General features: G+C 42.1%; 1 protein-coding gene across 1 annotated transcript in view; it reads right to left on the bottom strand.

The window, feature by feature from the left end:
* Positions 1–19,521, bottom strand: part of PHLDB2 (pleckstrin homology like domain family B member 2) — a 114,211-nt gene that overhangs the window by 93,983 nt on the left and 707 nt on the right. The window contains exon 2 of the mRNA XM_006763605.2: positions 1,213–2,564. Coding sequence (XP_006763668.1) covers positions 1,213–2,564 — 1,352 coding nt within the window. The remainder of the gene's footprint in view (positions 1–1,212; positions 2,565–19,521) is intronic.

The following is a 19,521-nucleotide window of genomic DNA, read 5'->3' as shown; positions in this document are numbered from 1 at the left end:
TTGCAAAGAAAACTGTCATATTGGAGCATCATCCAACAGACACACCCGAGGAATATCTAACTCCCTGAGGATACACACATTTGTATTTTTACTATTACATATTAGGATATCTCAAAACACTGCAACACTAGACATTAAATTATCAAATCTATGAGTAATGCAAATTATTCTTTTGCTAAAATGTTACACAAATTTTGTCCTGTAGAGATGCCAATGATTTCTGCCCATTATAATCAACACAAAGGTTACATTTGTATTGTCCTATAGGGCATTAACATGTTTGGTGTATAACTCAGAAATCTTATTCCAGCATACTTCCTTTCAGTAACTAACACACTTTTGATACTCTTATACTGTTGTAAACCAGCTTTACCATCCTGCTGCTTCCCTCATTAAAGAAATACAGAATTCATCATTAATGAATTAACCTAATCTGTGACAGCGATTCATCCCATAAACAAAAACAAAACAAGCAAAAAAAAAAAAGTATGCGTAAAGAAAAAAGAATTTAAAAATGCAGTAATTTGTCCTCATTCATTATGGTCTTCTCAAGGAATGTTCATTCCTTTCTCATTATTTTTAATATTTTCCCAAATAAGCATAAATCCATTTTAAATAGAAAAGGACAAGCCAAAAACATTTGATTATATATAGTCGGGAGTCACTATATATACTAAGAGACATGGCTGAAGGGAGTGTGAGGTATGTATGTGGGTGAACAGTGCAGAAAAAAGATTGAGCACCATTTTGGCAACCTTTCAATTTTCCAGACAACTTACTATACAGATTCCTGCCTAAACCCTGATGCGTTCTAGTTTCACTGATTATTTCTATGATACCATGTATACACAAATTTGACGATATACATAATATAAATTGATGTTTCCTGACAGTCTTAAGGAAAAATTTTGTAAGACATAAGAAACTCAGTAAAATTCACAGCTATCTTTGTTAGGTGTCTCAGGAATTTATGCCTGTGAGAACTCTGCAGGGCAACTTCACATAATATTAGGAACATATGGGCCTTCTAAACACCTACAGGTAACTAATAACAGTGACCTGGGAAGAGGAGAGATAGAGATAGTGGGAGAAATTCTAGGAAGGCACAGCAGTGGCTGGTGCATATGGAAATTCTACATGCCCACATAAAACCTTGGAGTTTTTCTCCAAGAAGCTGTTCAATGAAACAGGGAGATCAAGTCAGGTGATTACCAATCGCTCCATCTCCTGCTCCCTGAGTCTCTCCTCCCTTTGCCGCCGGTGGTAATCCATCAGGTCGTCTCGTCCTGAAATGGAACTGATGCTGCTTTTCCGTTCCCGAAGGACTGGCTGGGGCGTTCCGGAGGCCTGTCTGAGGCTCTCCAAATCTGCATCATCCAACTCGACAGACCCACAAGAGAAGTTCCTCCTGGCCACGAACACCCTGTCTGGCTCTCCAGGAGGAAACGAATGATTGGAGCTGGTCCCCGAGCAGGAAGCCTTATCGAGGTCGTCAGAGGCACAGGAGGAGGTGGAAGCCAGAAGCATCTTCCGCGCCAGGCGAGGGCTGCCCGGGACACTGAGGGTGGAGCTGACGTAAGCACTGCCCTCGGACACAGAGGTTTTATAGGGTAAAGCGCCTGAGCTCAAAGAAGAAAAATTCAGGTAATTGTCGTTGTCTATGATGCTATGAGGTAGGTCCTTGTCCCCCGGCTTGGCTCGTTTGGAATTGCCCAGAGAGTTTCTTGGAGGCAATGTGAGAGGCATCAGCTGGTTCTCTGTGGCCCTGTGCAACCTGGGCAGAGATCGGCTGTAGGCTCCCATGTGACTCAGGCTGCTGCCCGAATACTTCCTAGTTCTTACGCCGATGTTCTCAGATGCCGGCTCCTTGTGTCTGGTCAATTTGGGCTGCAGGCTCAGGCTGTCCTGGATGCTCATTTTTCTGGCTTGCTTTGGGCTCGAGGGCATGCTCGCCGCCCCTGATCTGCTGATGGGAGAGGGGCAGGTGTCGCTCAGGGAGCTCCCATTCCACATGGCCAGCAGGGAGCCAGACGCCTTTCGGCTTTCCAGCCCTCCGAGAAAGTAGACATTGTCATGGGATTTGTTTCTGGAGCTATGTTTGGAATAGGGAGGTTTCTCTGCAAGCCTCAAGGACCTTTCGCTGTCCCGGCCACTGTAATGATCAAAGTCCGTTCTTCCACGTGGATAGCCACCGACGGAGGGTGAAGTGCTACGTAAAGGAGTGGGAGGAGGTTTCATGGAAATATTCTTGTCAGTGCCATCACAAGAGAATGGCTTGCTTCCCTGGATTTTGGCCAGGGAGGGGCTACTTCTGACACTGGTCCCCAAAGGGGAAGGGCTTCTCTTCGCAGGCACAGGCTGTGAGAGGGTCAGGTAGGAGCCAGAATAGTCTCCGTTGGCTTTAAATCTCAGGCTGGAAGAATACTTCTTCGGGCTCAGGCTCTCCATCATGTTTTGGGAATCGTTCTCAAGGGAATTTGCCGCAAAGCGTGCCTCTAAACTACCATTCTGTAAATCCAGCTGTTGTTGCACATGGCTATGCTCTGCCATAATGCTGCCGGAATCTGTAAAGGAAAAGAAAAAGAGAAAGTTTTACTTAAAGAAGGTTTAAAAAGACCAAGTTCTTATCAGCCCACATCTGAACAAATAGCTTTGCGGCCAGACCTAATGTAATTAACAAACACAATCTCTGTTTTAGTAATAAACCTAACAAACGTGTTCTGCAAAATGAAGGAGAATAAGGACCACTGATCTGGGATGTTGATTGTTCAAAAGAAAAAAAAATCAACTCAAAAGGATATCAGTGATATTTGAGAGGAACAAATCCCTAAATGCAGGTGAAGGATTAGGCTGGTACATAAAAAAAAAAAAAAAAGCCCATTTCCCTTCAGGGTTCCGGTCCTGGGCAGACCACCTGCTTCCTGAGCACCTAGCAAACATCCAAAGGGAGGATGCAATGGGCCCTCCTTTACATGTCTCTGCTAGAATCATTAACTGTTCAGAAATAAGGTCTTGAGAAGACAAAATTCACATTTTGGCTGAGAAAGAACATTTTATGTTAGATGCTGATAAAAAAGCCCATCAAGGTAAAGAGATGGTCCTTTAAGAGGGGTTTCAACAAACCTCAACAAAGAGACTTAGTACAGCTCCTGTACCCACCAGGAAAAGGCAAGTAATAGAAGAAACAGTGTTTCCAAAATTACCATAGTATTCAGGAAAAGGGGGGAAAGAATTCTTAAAAACCTGAAACTGACTTTTCTTTCAAGCTCTGGGTACCCCAAATGCACCATGCTCATCCTTCATCTCAAACTCCCTCCTCTCTCAGAAACACCTTTCTCCCTCTTTTGCACCTTTTTGAACCCACCCACCCATTCCTCAGATTAGGATTCTATCTTCCATGCTTACAATATTTTTGAAATGGATGCAACCATATGGACATGTTTGGATGGTAGTTTGAACAATATTAACTTAAGAAACTAAAGTTTCAGTCTATAAAACTATATTTTAATTAAAAATTATCACTGCAGCCCTAGCCTGTTTGGCTCAGTGGATAGAACATTGGCCTGCAAACTGGAGAATCCTGAGTTCGATTCTGATCAAGGGCAGAGATACCTTGGTTGCAGGTTCTATCCCTTGCCCTGGTTGGGGTACATGCAGGAGGCAACCAATCGATGTGTCTCTCTCACATCGATGTTTCTCTTTCTCTGTCTCTCCCCCTCCCTTCTACTTTCTCTAAAAAACAATGGAAAAATATACTCAGGTGAGGATTAACAAAAAAAATTAAAATCAATAAAGGTTAAATCCTTGATAAATGCTGTTTTTAAAATAAATAAATACATAAATAAAAATTATCACTGCATGTGAGAAGGTTTATACATCTAATTGATAAAAAAAAAAAAGTTATCTTCAGATCATCACCAAGTGGACACAGACATTCTCACTGAACTCATGCACTGCTAAGACGGTCCTCCAACTAACTCCTCAGGCATCTCAACCCTAGTTGTTATATCGCTGGTCTCTATTTAAACAGTGTTGCTTATGGTTAGTAATCAGTTTCATAATGTGCTTGTTTCTGTCTCTAGGCCACAAGATTAAGGAAGAGGGATAAGTCTCGTACTTCTATCTTATCTCCACCCTCTCCTGACCCCCCTGTTCCATGGGTGAGACACTCGATGAACATGTTTTTAATTTCGTCACAGCCTTCCCACTCCCTCCCAGCCACAGACTGAAGGAACTTCGTCTTGCCTGCTCAGCGTCACAGACTTCTTAGGCAAGTTCAGGCAGCCTAATAAGGAATTGCTTTTATCCACAGAGCGGGGCCAACAAACAGTCTGGCTGCTTAAATCCTAGTGATGGGCTTAGCATCCATCTGCCCATAAAGCTGTATCCCCCAACAAGCTCTGCCTTGGATTCCTTATCTTCCAACCAAAAGCCCTGCCCTGATGTATAAACAGATGACTAGCTTTTGAAGTATCCTCACAAAAGTAAATAAAATTGGAATTTTCCTTTAGAATTGCCACCCAGCTGGAATCTGGCCTTGCCCTCTGGCTCTTGCCTGGTCTTTTGTTTCTCAGGAACAGTGCCATCTCTGCCCCTAAGAAAATGTCCCTATGTCCCTCTCAGCATCTGTCTCCCATCATTCTGACCTTGAAAGCAACAGCAGCCTGGTCTGAGACAGATCTCACTATGCCTCCTTGGAGGACTGAAACCAAGATGACCTCTAGGCTTGGCCCCTTCTGTTCCCAACTGGTTTCATCTCTGGTTGGTTTGCCACATTGAAATTCCAGTAAACCTTGGCTAATTCCCTCAAGTTAGATATTTTATCATTGAGGACACCAGAAAATAGTTGGGATACTGAGGATATTATTGGGGTGTGGGGGCGAGACTTTCTCCTTCACCATCTCCTGTGTCCTCTATCACTTATCTATCATCTCCCTCTTCATTTTATCCATCAACAAATCCTACCAACATTGTTCTTCAAACATATTCTAATCTGATCATTTCTTACCATTCCCCCTGCTACCTCCCTATTGCAAGCCAGTATCTTCTGCTAGAGGCCTGGTGCACGAAATCATGCACAGGTGAGGTCTGACCAGACCACCCCAATCAGGGCAGATTGGGCAGGGCCAGCTGGGGGGAGGGCGTGCACGAGGTTGGTTGGCCGGCCCTGCCCGATTGGGGTGGGGAGGCCAATCAGGGGGCGGGGCTGGCCAGGGGGAGGGGCCCTGGGCGGTTGGTAGGCTGGCCCTACCCCCTGGTTGAATTCCAGTCAAACTCCTGGTGGAGGGACAATTTGCATATTACCCTTTTATTATATAGGATTGCCTTGTCTATATGCCTCTTCTCCTGCAACAAGAATAACCATAGACGGAATCACAACAAAAAGTTAGCAGTGGTTTATCTGGGTGGTGATTTTTAATTCATCTTTCTCATAGTAGTTTTTATTTTTCACATTTTAAACAATGCATTACTTTACAAGTTAGAAAAAACCCCACTTAGTATAAAATACTAGAATACAATCTATAGTTAGACTCCATTTTAAAGTTAATTAGACCCATTTTTCCTAAGCTCCTGACCAATTTTTGAGCCAGATATTAGCTCTTCCAAAAAAAGTTTATTTTAAAGTACTTTTTATTAGACTAACTTAATACACAAATATTTGAAGACTTCTACATGACTCTTCTTTTTCTGAACTCTTCTAAATGACTTAGGCAAAATGTTAATTATGAAAATGTACCCATTTCATATTTTATGCATCTGAAATACTACAAAATCAAATATAATACCTTCCCTAATATGAATAAAGTGAACAAAGTGTTATTTTAAAAAGTCTCCAGATGTTTGTTGAACATAGCTTAGACAATAATATTAGTATCTTCATTTTTTAAAAAATGTAGTTAGTAGGATATTTCATGATTTCAAGTGGTTCTGCTTACTGTATAGAAAAAAATTTAAATCTCAGTAGGTATTTGTAAGTACTTCATTAGGTAGGTACTAAGTGCCAACCACATATCAGACTTTGGATTAGCAGGCATTAGTGTAGCCCACTAATATTCCTGTTCTCTTCCTTCCAGAAACATAGCGATGTTGCTCTTCCTCGTTCCTGTGACATTAGGTGTGGCTATGTCCCTTGCTTAGAGCAATCAAATATGAGAGAAAGTGACATGTCAATTACAAGTTGAACTGTCAAGGGCCAGAGCAAGATTCATCATTTTCATCTTACTGCTAAGATGACTAGCATGCATTCAAGTTTGTGGAGGATTCATTAGCCTACCCTCTACAACAAGGACACCATAGAACAGGGCCCTTGCCAACCCTAGACTGTCTTAAGCCACAGAGATTTGGGAGTTGTTACTAGGAAGGTGTTAATCTTCATTAAGTGCCTACCATAAACCAGGCTTTGAGCTAGGCATGGAAAGTATGTGGTCAAAGACACCCTTTCCCGCCTTTACACAGCATACAGTCCAAGGGGGAAGACACACATATAAACAAATGCTGGAACAGTGTGATACATACGTCAATAGAGGAGTGACTGACAGATTGGCAAAGGGGCATGGAGGGAAGCTAACCCAAGAGAGAGGGGTAGTCTGGGGAAGTTTCAATAAAAAGAAATGACAATGATGTTAAGTCCTGTAGGAAGAAGGGGAATCTGAGGGCTACTATCCAATGGTAGCATAAAGCCGCATCCACACCCAAAATGTTGTGATTTTAAGGATATACACTAAATCCCAAGCCCATTTGGGGCCAGACTACTGGTACATCCAGCAACATCATGTCTCTGACAGAACAAAAATTGTATAGGAAAACAGCAACAGTTATTTTTTATATCACGGTCCTTAAAAGTCTAGGATATAACACTCTTGGGAAAAAAAGTATTTAATAGCCATGTATTTCCCTCTCCTAGTTAATCCTTTCCCATCTCCACCACTGTATAAGACAAGCTGTCTGGGATCTAAGGCATAAGCCTGGCCTCGGGGTGTTTTAAATTAGACAGCATCCTCTAACCATTTAGGATATTTTAGACAAGGATAGAAAAGGAAATCCATAATAAGGTGTTAGAATACACAAGAAAATAATTGAAGCCGGTTAGTGGGGAAGACTTTGGTTTTAAGATAATGTATACAAAATGGGAAACAGACCTAAGTTAGAGAGAAAGGTATTTCCACAATGTGCAGAGACAGCAGTCCGGAAAGCAAGGCAGAGCAGATGTTATGAAATAGAAGTCAAAGCTAAGCATGAAGCCCAAACTGCATTATAAATATTTACTCTAACAGTAGAGTTGAAGGGTTTAGCACCTCATGTCAAAACGGATATGTAAATTTAATTTTTGACTCAGAAATATAAGATATTGATGTCATTTTTTTAAATCCTTGCCTGAGAACATGCTTAGAGAGAGGAAGGAAGAGAGAGAAGTGAGAGAGAAACATCAATGTGAGAGAGGTACACTGATCGGTCGCCTTCCAACTGGGGGTCAAACCCACAACCCAGGTATGTTTCCTGACCAGGAATCAAACTGGCAACCTTTCAGTGGACAGGACAATGCTCAACCAACAGAGCCATATTGGCTAGGCATGATGTCATTTAAGATGATAAAACCGTGTTAATATATTTCAACCTGTTTGCAGTTGCAAATGCTACTTAATCACCCAAATTAAATATTATCAAACTCTGTTCCCTCTTTATTTTGGGCCAATAAAACTGTAGAGTATCAAACCACTACATGTTCTTACTACCCTGCAGGGTGGCAACACTCGGTTCTCCTCTCCACCTCACATACACTCTTATAAAAAATAAGAGGTACTTAATTACTGAAGCAGTTTGGTTGGCCAATCAAAATATAATACCCAAATATTCAAAAAAAATTGGCTGGAAGAAGATCTGCTTTACAGTCTCTAGGGAGAGACAAGTGGGACATTTGCAAATAATAAACCACATCTGAGAAACAGCCATGCACCATTTCTCCACCATACAAACTTGTAGAAGAAAGTTACAGATGATTTGGATGGAAGGACATTCCAGAGAATATTTAAAGGAATATACATGTTTGGCACCCCAGGTTTTCAGTTCAACCTTATTGGGTCTGTTAAGGATGTGTGAAAAGTTGTACATTTAAAGGTTTATCATCAAACCTGGCATTGATTCATTTTCCTAAAGCTTAGTGTACCTGCCAGAGCTAAGTGCATGTATACTTGTCTCAACTTGCTATCTCTTAATCCCACAAGTCAACTCAACTCAAAAGGTGGACAATCTGCCACACAGGTGGAATTTCTGACCCTAGGAGTGATAATAATGGTTGTTGATACCTCTCTCCTTCCCCTCTTCTTTTCATTGCCAGTGAGATCAGAAGAGTGAATGTCTGGAAAGGGGAAAAGTATATAGGAGAATGTAGAACAGTGTGGACAAAAAAAGGGGTTTTATGGAAAGTAACCTTACAGGTGAACTGGTCATAAATTCCTATCTGGGCAGGTCATGGTGGGTAGTCAAGCTCCAGGAATATAACCTCTTTTAGTAAAAGGTTTATCTTTACCTTCAGCAAGCCCTGTCCAACATTCTGTACATCTAGGTTAACACACCTTTGAAATGCCTTTTTTCCAAGCCTCAGAAGCAAAATCACCCTCAAAAGAATATATAATCTTTATTTTATTTTATTTTATTTTATTTTATTTTATTTTATTTTATTATTTCAGAGAGGAAAGGAGAGGGAGAGAGAGAGAGATGGAAACATCAATACTGAGAGAAAATCATTGATCGGCTGTCTCCTGCACAACCTCTACTGGGGATCGAGCCCACAACCCTGGCATGTCCCCTGACTGGGAATCGAATCGTGGCCTCCTGATCTATAGGTCGATGTTCAACCACTGAACCATCCTGGCTGGGCAGAGGGCATATAATCTTAACTACTCTGTACTCCAATCCCTGCCTTGCTTTCTCCTACCTTCATGTAATGCTCCTTATATTCCCTGCTTATTACAAATGCATAAGAGAAGCTGCAAACTGCCATTCTAGGGAGCATTTCCCCACCAGTCTGTTGAGGTTTTGCTTTCAGAGGAATCCTCTGTTTGGATCAAGTAAATTTTTATAAAAATTCTCTACAGGTTTGGACACTCTCACGTGGACAACCACGTAACCTACCTTGAGTGAGGATGAAGGTGTGGCGGGGAGAGGGGAGGCAGGAGGTGCACCATACAATGGAAGAGATTGGGTGTAACTCCAGCAAGGAGGGAGCTCTGCAGACAGGATGCATCTGAGACTGCAGCTGAGTATAGGAAAAGAGGAGGAGGAGCTCGATGGTGGGGGGTGAGAAGAACACTGCAAGAGGTGTTGCCCAAGCGACAACCAAGAGGGGGCCAGTGCAGGAGAGGCCTCTGTCAACACGTGTAAGAGAGGAGGCGAGAAGACTCCACTGTTTCTATACTGGTGTGTTTATTTTGGGTTCCCTGTACATTTTATGTAAACAAAAAAGTCTCAGGAAATGATAAAATCACTGCATTATGTTACTGTGGAAGCATAACAGTCCCAGGGGCTTTCGTGGCTCCAGATATTGCACGCTCACCCACAGAATGGGCCCGCAGAGGCATCTGGTGCCCACGTGAGAGAAAAGACAACACCGGGAAGTCTAAACAGGAAAGAAGTTGAAGTGTTGAAACGTTTGGACTTACTTTCCAATAGTAAATTTAGTCCCCCCTTCCCCCCAGAGGTCTTATTATTCTATCACCTGAAGTATATCATCATCTCATGGTCATCTAGAAATCGCCAGAAGTCAGGAAGAGATCTCAGAAAGATACCATACAAAGTCCTAGTACTTTTTCCCTAAGGAAGAAAAGTACTTGATAAACTAATTTCAAGTGCCTTGGGCTTGTCCAGTGTGGCTCAGTGGTTGAGTGTCAACCCATGGTTCCATTCCCAGTCAGGGCACAAGCCTGGGTTGTGGGCTCCATCCCCAGAAGAGGGCATACAGGAGGCAGCTGATTAATGATTCTCTCTCATCATTGATATTTCTATCCCTCTCTCCCTCTCCCTTCCTCTTTCTGAAATCAATAAAAACATTTAAAAAATAAAATTAAAGTATCTTGGTAGATTCTTTACTCCTTGGTGCAATTCTTTTTAAAATACATAGTTTTCCAGTTCTGTGTATATCAAATAACAAGGCAGTGAAGCTGATCCCACGCAAACTACAAGTCACCAACAGTACAGTGATCCTGGTGTCCCAAGAGCAGGCCCAAGAGCAAAGTTAAAAAAGATAGTATAAAATGAAGTGTTTGCTGTGTTGTACTGTATTGTGTTGGAGGAGAGGGGCTCCAAGTCTGGTCAATATAAATGCAGTTTTCCAGGTAATTTATAGCAAGATAGCTTGGAGAGCCCTGAATTATGCAACATGTTAATTGTCGTATGTTGCAGTGTAGAGACACTTCTTAGATCACCTAATATAGCAGGAATTAAGGACAGGGAGACTGCAGCAAGTGATAGAAAAGTGGAAATCATTTGATATTGCTGGGGAAAGGCAGGGATGTAGATGACAGAAGCAAACCTGGAAAAATATAATCCACAAAAAATATCAGAAAGTGATAGGTTCAAGTTTCCACTTTATGGCAGAGTTTGCTTCCTACCTGTGCCCTACAGAAGGGCCCTCGGAGCTGAGGGGCTGGCCCTGGGAGTGTATTTGGTGCAGACTGCTGCCTGGTGTGCAAAGCTCTCCCAGAACACTGGTGGTCCACAGGCTGGTCTCTTTCAGCTGATGTTCACGCTAGGCAATGTTTCAAATAAAGCATGTCCTGATGACATGTAATTGAATTCAGACACCAACTTAGAACGGTCCCTCAGAAGCAGTGCCATTCTTTACATAAATGCTAGTGGGCATTTCTGTGGAGACCAATGGCAGCAGATGGGGCCTGAGGGGAAGCTTTTAGAGGACTAAAAGGGAAAAATGGAGAAATCTGTTTCAGCCCCAAACTTCAAGCTTAAGCATGGAGAACAATAAACACAAAAACCTCCCTTTTCCCACTAATCCCAACATGAAAACATGACGAAGAAGGGGCTAATCAGAAGCTTCAAGAACCGCCGCTTCCTTCTCTAGCAACAGTCTCACTTCAGAAATCTGAAAGTAGCCTATTGTCCCCATCCTCCATTATCCAAACAGCATCCATATAAACCCCCAGCCCTCCCACCGCTCCCTTTGCAAACATACTTTCCTTAAACATACTTTCTTTTTTCACAAATATTTCCTTTCACCACTAAATCCTCCTCTGCCTCCTCCATTTCAGCAAACAAGCCTCCCCTCTCCATAAAGCCCCACAACCACTGGCAAACACCTTCCCCAGGCAAATATTTCCAGATCCTCTCTCCTTCAAATCTCAGCTCCCACAGTTTCTCAAGCATCCTTAAACCTGGACCTTCCATCCTCCATCTCTACAGAACTTCCTCATCTCCTACTCACTCATCCAGATTCCCAAACTCTGGTCCTTTAACGCTTCCTCCATACTCAAGATTGTATATCCCAGTGCAGAGAAGATTAAAAAAAAAAAAAGTTCTGTTAGTAGACATTGTACTCTTCTTGTTCTTTTGGCAAATAAACATAGCAGCAAATGGATTCCACTCCTCTTCCTTTGTACCATGTTCTTGGTTATTTAAAGATCTGCCCATTCGGACAAAATAATTATTATCCACTAAAGACTCTTACGTAGGTTGACAATCTCCAAGGAGGATATTTTCATCTCTCAAAGTTCCCCAAAAAGCTGTTCCACAGAAATAAGTGTATGTTAGTGGCAGAATAATGGCCGTTTTATTCTTGCAGATTGAGCCTATTACAACAGGAGGTTATAAATCTTACTGTGTGTAGACACGCACATACATGCTCACAGACAGACACACAGAGACAGACACACGCTGCCCACATAGTGGTCTGAAATGCACAAGGGCTTTTTGTGCCTGCCAGAAGGGGACTGCTCTTGAGGACCTCGGCAGTTTGAGGCATCCCCAGAATCCGCCACGTGTGTGGAGGTGATGCAGAGCAGGGCGGGGAGAAAGGTGAGGACCGCTATAATGTTGACATATCTCAGGACACTGATTACACGAGTGTTTTCATTTTCTTTTGTTTTTGAACTTCTACTTTATTACCTTCTGAAAACAAGTAAAAGGAGAGGTAAGGGGAACCCTTAAAGAAAGAACCAAAGTATCAGATGATGCTACAGGGAGGAAAGCAGCACAAAAGGGAGTGATGGGGAATAAATAAAAATAAAAAAATACTCCAGATGGTATTCAAAGGTTCCTAAAGTAGTCACAATCAACAGCCATTCTACAAACAAGGAATGAGGATCTTTTATTTTAGGTTTTATAAATTATTTTTTAAAAATGAATTAAGCTTCTTTGAAATTTGTACGTTTGTATATTGTGTCACCTTTTAAAATGTTTTCCTTTTTCAAGTACAGTTGACATTCAACACTATTTTATATTAGTTTTAGGTGTACAAGACATTAAATGAGGAGCTACTTTTAAATAAGTCTAGATTTCTTATATTAAGAACTCTTAAGAATCTTAGAGGACTCATAGTGAAGAAGGTAAAACATCAATTATGGGATTTAAAAAAAATGTGTGCTAGTCCCTTGAACATAACTTGTCTGTATGAACTTTAGACTAGCCAAGGAATTCGGCTGCATGTTTTCTGCGATAACTCTCTTTGGCCAATGAGGAAGGCAGGGAAGGGAGGACAGAAAGCAGAAATGACCTCAAAAACATCTGGGTCATTCAAATTCCCTGCCCATATCGTGAAGAAATGCAGCCTCAAAAAACATTAAAACATACACACACTTCTTACATGTTTATGTTAAGACAGAGACTGATACATTTCATAAATTCTTACATTACATTAGTGCTTCTCTCAAAGTGGGAGAGTTCTTCAGGCAAGAAATTATAGACGCTTATTTTCAGGGTTCTTTATAGAATCCTAAAACAGTTGTAGTTCAAGATAAAGATTTCTAAAATGTTCCCAAACAAATGAAATGTTTCAAGATGTTTCTTATTCCTGACTATTGACCTAATTCACCCTTGGGTTAAGGTGATTCTGACTGCAGACCTGGAAGAAGCCCCTCTATTAAGTGATCACCCTAGTGAAGATGAAGCCATATAAGACAAAGGTGAGTCTGGAATCGCTACCATGGAGGTCTCGGCCTATGTGCCCTGTACTTCAGATGCACTTCCGAAGCAGAAGGAAGTAGTGTCCTTCAAGCTCAAAACCAATCTCAAGAAAGAAAAATACTGACCCTGAGATCACATGGGGATAAAGATGCTCCCTCTTGACACTGAGACCCTCACTCCTGGCTTGAATTGTAAGCTGAGTTCACAGGAGTAAGCTCTGGTCTTTCCACCATCCTGCCCCACCTCACATTTTACACCCTCTTAAAAAATCATCTTTTATTAAAGTAACATTCCCCAAACAAGCTACGTTCCCCATTCCTTTACCCAATATTTGTAAGCTGGAAATAGTCAGGCATGAGTAGGCTCAAGAGAGATGAAACAAACACACTTTGGACACATCTTCCATGATCATGTTCTTCCCTTTAACTCAAAAATTGAGTGAATGGGTTTCAAAAATACTACACAATAAACAAAACAAAACAATAATGACACCATCTCTCCATTACTTAATGGTTGATTATGCAAGGTAGATGCTATAAGACACTTAATTTTTCCTTCTCCTGCTACCTACTTTGTAACCATTTCTTTTGCTTGGGAGAAAAAGAAAAAGGGGATGAATCAGCAAGCTCAATTAACAACTAATTAAATTAAGTTTAATCAATGTTGGTTTTTTATATCTGGCCCAAAGACCTGATAAAAGAAATGGTTACATTAGGATGTTATTTTTATTGTAATGGACATTCTAGTGCAAAAAAACACTGGACAGGCTGCCGGGAACATGAGTCAGGAGACCTGGATGGGCCTGGTTCTGCCAAATTAAAGCAGACGTAAAAGGTGGAGCAAGTCACTTCACCTGTCTTCACCTTGTTTTAGCTGAGGTTTCCACATATTTAAAAAGGTGAGAGTAAACTGGATGTTCTTTCTGCTCCAACTTTCTAGACTCCCATAGATACTGGTTAAATAACAAGAAGTGCCAGTTATACAATGCAGGAAATGACCACAGAACAGAAACATGTTGTAGTGATAAGGTGGCAGCTACCTAATTGGGAAAAGATTTCACCAGCGCTGTTGCCCATGACATTCCAAGGGCATGGTAAATTGTTCCAGCATATCAGACTGGGAAAACGGCCTGGTCACAGCCATGATAATGCAATTCAATGTGGGTATTTGATTCACCAGGATGTATAAGAAATATTTTGTCTGGATCTCCATGGCTTGCAATTTCCTTCATTAATCTTAAGCTGTGTTTGAAACGTACTTCTGCAATGATATAAGCGGTGTGGCAGCCAGACATCATTTTCTAGTCCCTTCTGAATATCTGCTTGCTCTGAAGCACTATTCAGGCTGGGTCTGAACTGGTCCAAAAAAATGTAAGAGCTGGTTGTCCTTCACTCTTACCTGCCCTTGTTTTAGCCATAAAGTGGTCAAGAAACAAATCTGGGGGAAACCTGTAAACATTAGTTTTTTTCTATTCTTGATGCTAATTCCATAAGCATAGTGCCATCTAGAGAAGCACATGCAATGTGCCCATAAAATATTCTAAGATGATGAACCTTGATTTCTCGATTTTAAGTCTTAGAAAAGACTGTCCTGCTGCTTGAGGTTAACAATATTACGTATTGGCATGAGCAAACTATTTCTTCCCCTTAATTTGTAATGTAAAGGGAAGCAGCTCATCTGATAAATCAACCTATACACACTATGCAAAACAAACTATCTCTTATAAAAATTTATCCATGTAATTTAGCCTGTTACTCTCTAGTTTATTTGTCTGTTTCTTTGTATAGCAAGTTTCTCCAATCCCTACCTTTCCTACTGCACCTCAATAAAATGATTTTTATACTTTGGTTTCTCTTATTTCTGTTACAGATAACTATCTTGCCTTTAAAGCAGATATGGCACAAAGGTGCCTTTCAACATCTAAGAAACATCCCTAAATATCATGCAAACAACTGTGTGCAAATTAACCCCTAGAAGATTTGAATTCCTGGGTGACAGAGGCAAGCTCTGCCTCATTAGATATTTATTTTAAAGGGATTTGAAAACCTTGGGCTACCCTTTTCATTATTTTTCACTTTCAAGAGATAAGAGTCACATTAATCAAGTGCCAATAAATATTTTCAGCCAATAGTTTTTGCTTTTTAATCAACTCATGTCTTCTCTCCTATCATTTAAAAAATAAAGGTAACAAGAATGACTAGACAAAAGGTGATTATGAAAAGGCTACTGCCTCTTTTATTGCAGCATCCAAAGGGACCAGTCCCCTTCCAAGAGTCATCACTTGATAATCGTTTCTAAATATACTACCATGTACTTGGCTTTGAGGTGCACCCATTGGCTAGGTGTCAAAATGATAAGAACCTACCTCCGCACAGGGTAGAGCTCTGACCTCTCCCAACAAAGACAAAGTGAAAAACTCTCCTATATTGCGAGAGCCTCCCAGATTTGAGGATTCTAACTACTGCGGCAGGACCACTTCGCACACAGAACTAGAATCCATAATCACAGGCCCCGTGGCTGAGTAATGTAAATGTAATGTAAATGTGGGAGTACATATGTTCATAAGTGATCAGGCCACATGTGCACAACTTTTCTGATAATCAAAAGCTCATTGAGATAATTGCTTTCGATAAACAGAGCCGTGCACAGATACCATGCTGGTTAAACTCTCCTAGGAAATTAACAAAAACTTTATATTACTATCATTTCTTCCTCACAAGGCAAACAGATGGGATGGTGGAGACCATGGGGTATAAGAGGAACTATAATGGAACCGGATTCAGAAGAGTGGGCTTGCAGATTCTGCACTGTCCAGCCAATTGGGTGGATTGTGGCCAAAAAATTCATAGAAGAGGATTTTTGAGGTTCCATTTACCCCCAGATTTATTTTGTCTTACTCGCTCAAAGAACAGCTAAGCTTGAGATTCCTGTCTGAAGACAGGAATCTGTCTTCAGATTCCTGTCCAAAGTTCCTTGCTATCACATGTATCTTAGATATCCACTCATCAACGTATGAATTTCCCCTACGACTGCCCTAATGCACACTCATTTCCTTATTTGCCAGGTGTCTTTTTTTCCCCCCCAAAGAAAAATGTTTTTCTATTATGATTTACATTCAATATTATTTTGTATTACTTTCAGGTGTACAACACAGTGGTTAGACAATCATATACTTTACAAAGTAGTCCCCCACCCCCACCCCGATATTTCAAGTACCCACACCAGGTGTCCTTTTAAACTCCACACCCAGGAGGCCTCTCTCATTCTCCCTTCTGTCCAAGACAACCCTATCCATTCATGCACTCTGCTCTTAACCCACAAGGCAAGGAGAGAGAGAAAATCTCCAATGTCCTGCTTTGTACCTGGATTCAAAAGCAGCATCTGCTATGTCTGTGGAACCATCTGTTGCCCCCTTTGCCATGGGAAGGATGGTGCAGGCATCAGGCGCAGAGTGTCACAGGTCACACAATGGAATTATCCCCATCTTGGGGCTGACACACCCAGGCATATGCTCCAGAGTCACAGTGGCTAATGCCACTCCCCCCCATCAAAGAGTTTATTTCCTCATGGAGAAGGTACCGCTAAAGCCTCACAAAAGGTCAGATCCACTTTTTAAAAAGTTACATTTGCTTGAATATCAGTTTCTAAAATCTCTAATCCTAGGTTATTCCTAGAACTATGCCTGCGACTTGAGTCATTAAACTCTGAGCAACTCTTACACCTATCAATGACCTTACATGCTAACACTCCCAAATTCTGTGATTTTAAGTCCTCAGTGAACACAAGAAGTTCCTCCAATCTATGGTATATTAAGCCCTTTAATGACAAGGGCAAAAGAACCAACCTGCTGCAGACAATATGGTTTCTATGACATGGTCTCTTTGTTGAGCAAGAACACAATTGGCTTCTTGAGGATCCAAATGAGATTAAGATCCCCAAACTTGTTAACAAATGCTCAGGAGGCAATATTGCAGTGAAGAGTTGGGGGCTGGATAATTCATTGTGTTTCCTGTGCATTGCAGGATATTACACAGCATCTGAGGCCTTGTCCCACTAGACACCAGCCCCAGTGGTCAGGTGGGGTTGTTCCCTGCTCCCAGCTGGGAGAACAAAAAATGTCACCACACATTAGCCAAGACCTCCTGGGGAGGGTGAGGGAGGGGAGGCAAAATCCCTCCCTCTCCCCACTGAGAACCACTCCTATAATGTATACCAGGGCTTTAAAACAAAGCACATCACTTAACATGCTTTTTTGTTTGTTTCAAATGGGTGACATTTACACAGTTAATTATACCAAGACCTAACAGATAATCATCCTATTTATAAAGACCTTGCATTGCTCTTGGAAGATGTACTAGTACTAAACCACAGACTTCCCAAGCACAGCCTCTCTGCAAAGGATTAAGAATTAACATACAAAGTCATAATCACAACTGCTCTTTAAAAGTATTTAAAAGGAATCACAATTTTCACACTAATTTACCAGTGCACTCCAGAATCAGCCCTTGCTTACAGACCTCAAAATAGGGCTTTGAAGAAAATATCGAGAACCAGTGGTTGGTTTAATTACTTGGCTTTTTTTCTTCTTCTCTCTCTTGCGCAAAAGCCCGCAAATAAAATGTTTCTGAAAAGATTGCTGAAGAGTTCCAGCTTTGGTTTGGGTTCTTTATGATAGGAGTTAGCAAGCTCTTAGCCCACTTTGCAGGAGTATCTCCCACCTCGCCCCCCCCCCCCCCCCCCTTCAAACAGGGATCAAGAGACAAGCTAAAGAGCAGCAGCTGCCAGCTGCATGAAACTGATTGAAGCCTGCAAACTGACTGAAATGATGGCTACTCTTAACCAAACATCTCATTTTTCCATTTGTGAGAAAGGCTGGGATTTGCAAACCTCTGGGTCTCAGGAGGTAAAGGCTAAGCTGGTAAACTAAGAGCAAAAACTCAACGCCCCCTTGCTTTTAAAGGAAACGCCAGTTATAAACGTTTTGGGGACTTTACAGTTTAAGTACATGTTTTAATTCCCACATTAAATATGTAAGGCAAACAACAACAACAACACACAATCAACCCAAAGCCTTTTAAGTAACAGACCAAGATATTAAAAGAGAATCATGAACAGACACTTTTCAAAGAACCTTCGCTCTTTATTCAAACAAATATTTACACAATGGAGGGCAAGGGTATCAGGGAGATAGCCATTCTGTTAAAATAGTGGGTGACTCTAAAGGTTTATTTATCCTAAATTCAACTACTCTGTTGCTATCGTACCAGGAACTAAGAATTCAAGTGCTTTAGGGGCAAAAGGTTAACCCTCCGAAACTGTGAACTTCAGCTGAATTTGGATAATGTCTGCATCTCAGAGACATATGTCAAACGCCTAAAGAAAGCCAAAGTGGGAAGCTCAAAGTTACAAGTCCAATACTTGAAAATACCCACTCGTACAATGAAGGGAAATGTAGCTGACAAATATTTACACTAAACGGACTCCACATTTTTCTCCCTCTTCTCCTTGCTCCACTCCCAGCGGTGTCTGGGGGTGACTCGCTATGCACTCTAGAACTCTTGAGAGCTACCTCGGAGCTGCAGAGGAGAGACTTCTAGGGATGAGGGCAGGGCCAGCCCGGAGGATATCCAGCCCCGGGCAAGTCTACCGACTTGCAAGGCTGCGGGAGCAGCTCTCTCTTTAGTTGCGAAAGGTAGATGGGGGAGGCGCGGGAAGTAAGTTCGACTTCCCAAACTCTTTCAAACGGGAAACCTCAGCGCAGGAAGGGGACAGCCTGTCAGCCTTTTAATTTCCTGGCGGTGGCGGGAGTCAGCCAGGTCCTGGGCTCTTTAATAAATGATGACTGCTGGGGCTGTTATTAAACCTACCAGCCAACCTTGCGCCTCCGCCGCGCGGGGCACGCGTGAAAGGGGCTCAAACATTCCCCATCACCTCCAGCCTCTTGAGGGGTGCGGAGACCGCCATACCATAAACTTTTGGGGAAATCCAAGTCCAAATCAGAATCTGAGGTTCTTGGGCGGTTCAAACTCGTGAGCCCCACTCTTGAAACAAAGTGGAACCAACCAGATATTTGGGGGGCGGGGGTGTCGTCTCTGACTCCCGCGCCCCACGCCACCCAGCCGTGGACCTTCTCCTTCCTCTGCCTACAGCGACAAAGCAACTATATCCCCAAGACCCCGATCCTTCTCTCCTGGGGTATCCCAGAGTTCTCGGCAAAAGTTGTCTCAGGTCGCCCCAAATCCCGCCTGTCCCCTACAATGGCTCCGTGAACGTCTCCTCTACCCCGACAGTCCCTTCCCAGGATCCTCACAACAGGAGGTCCACCCGACCCCCGAGAAACCCCCCAGAGCAGTGCAGCCCAGGCTCCGCTCACCCCCAGCCTGCGCTTTT

Source organism: Myotis davidii, unplaced genomic scaffold (genome assembly GCF_000327345.1).
Source record: "Myotis davidii unplaced genomic scaffold, ASM32734v1 scaffold379, whole genome shotgun sequence".
In the NCBI taxonomy this organism is placed as follows: domain Eukaryota; kingdom Metazoa; phylum Chordata; class Mammalia; order Chiroptera; family Vespertilionidae; genus Myotis; species Myotis davidii.
This window is presented reverse-complemented; position numbering and strand designations above follow the sequence as displayed.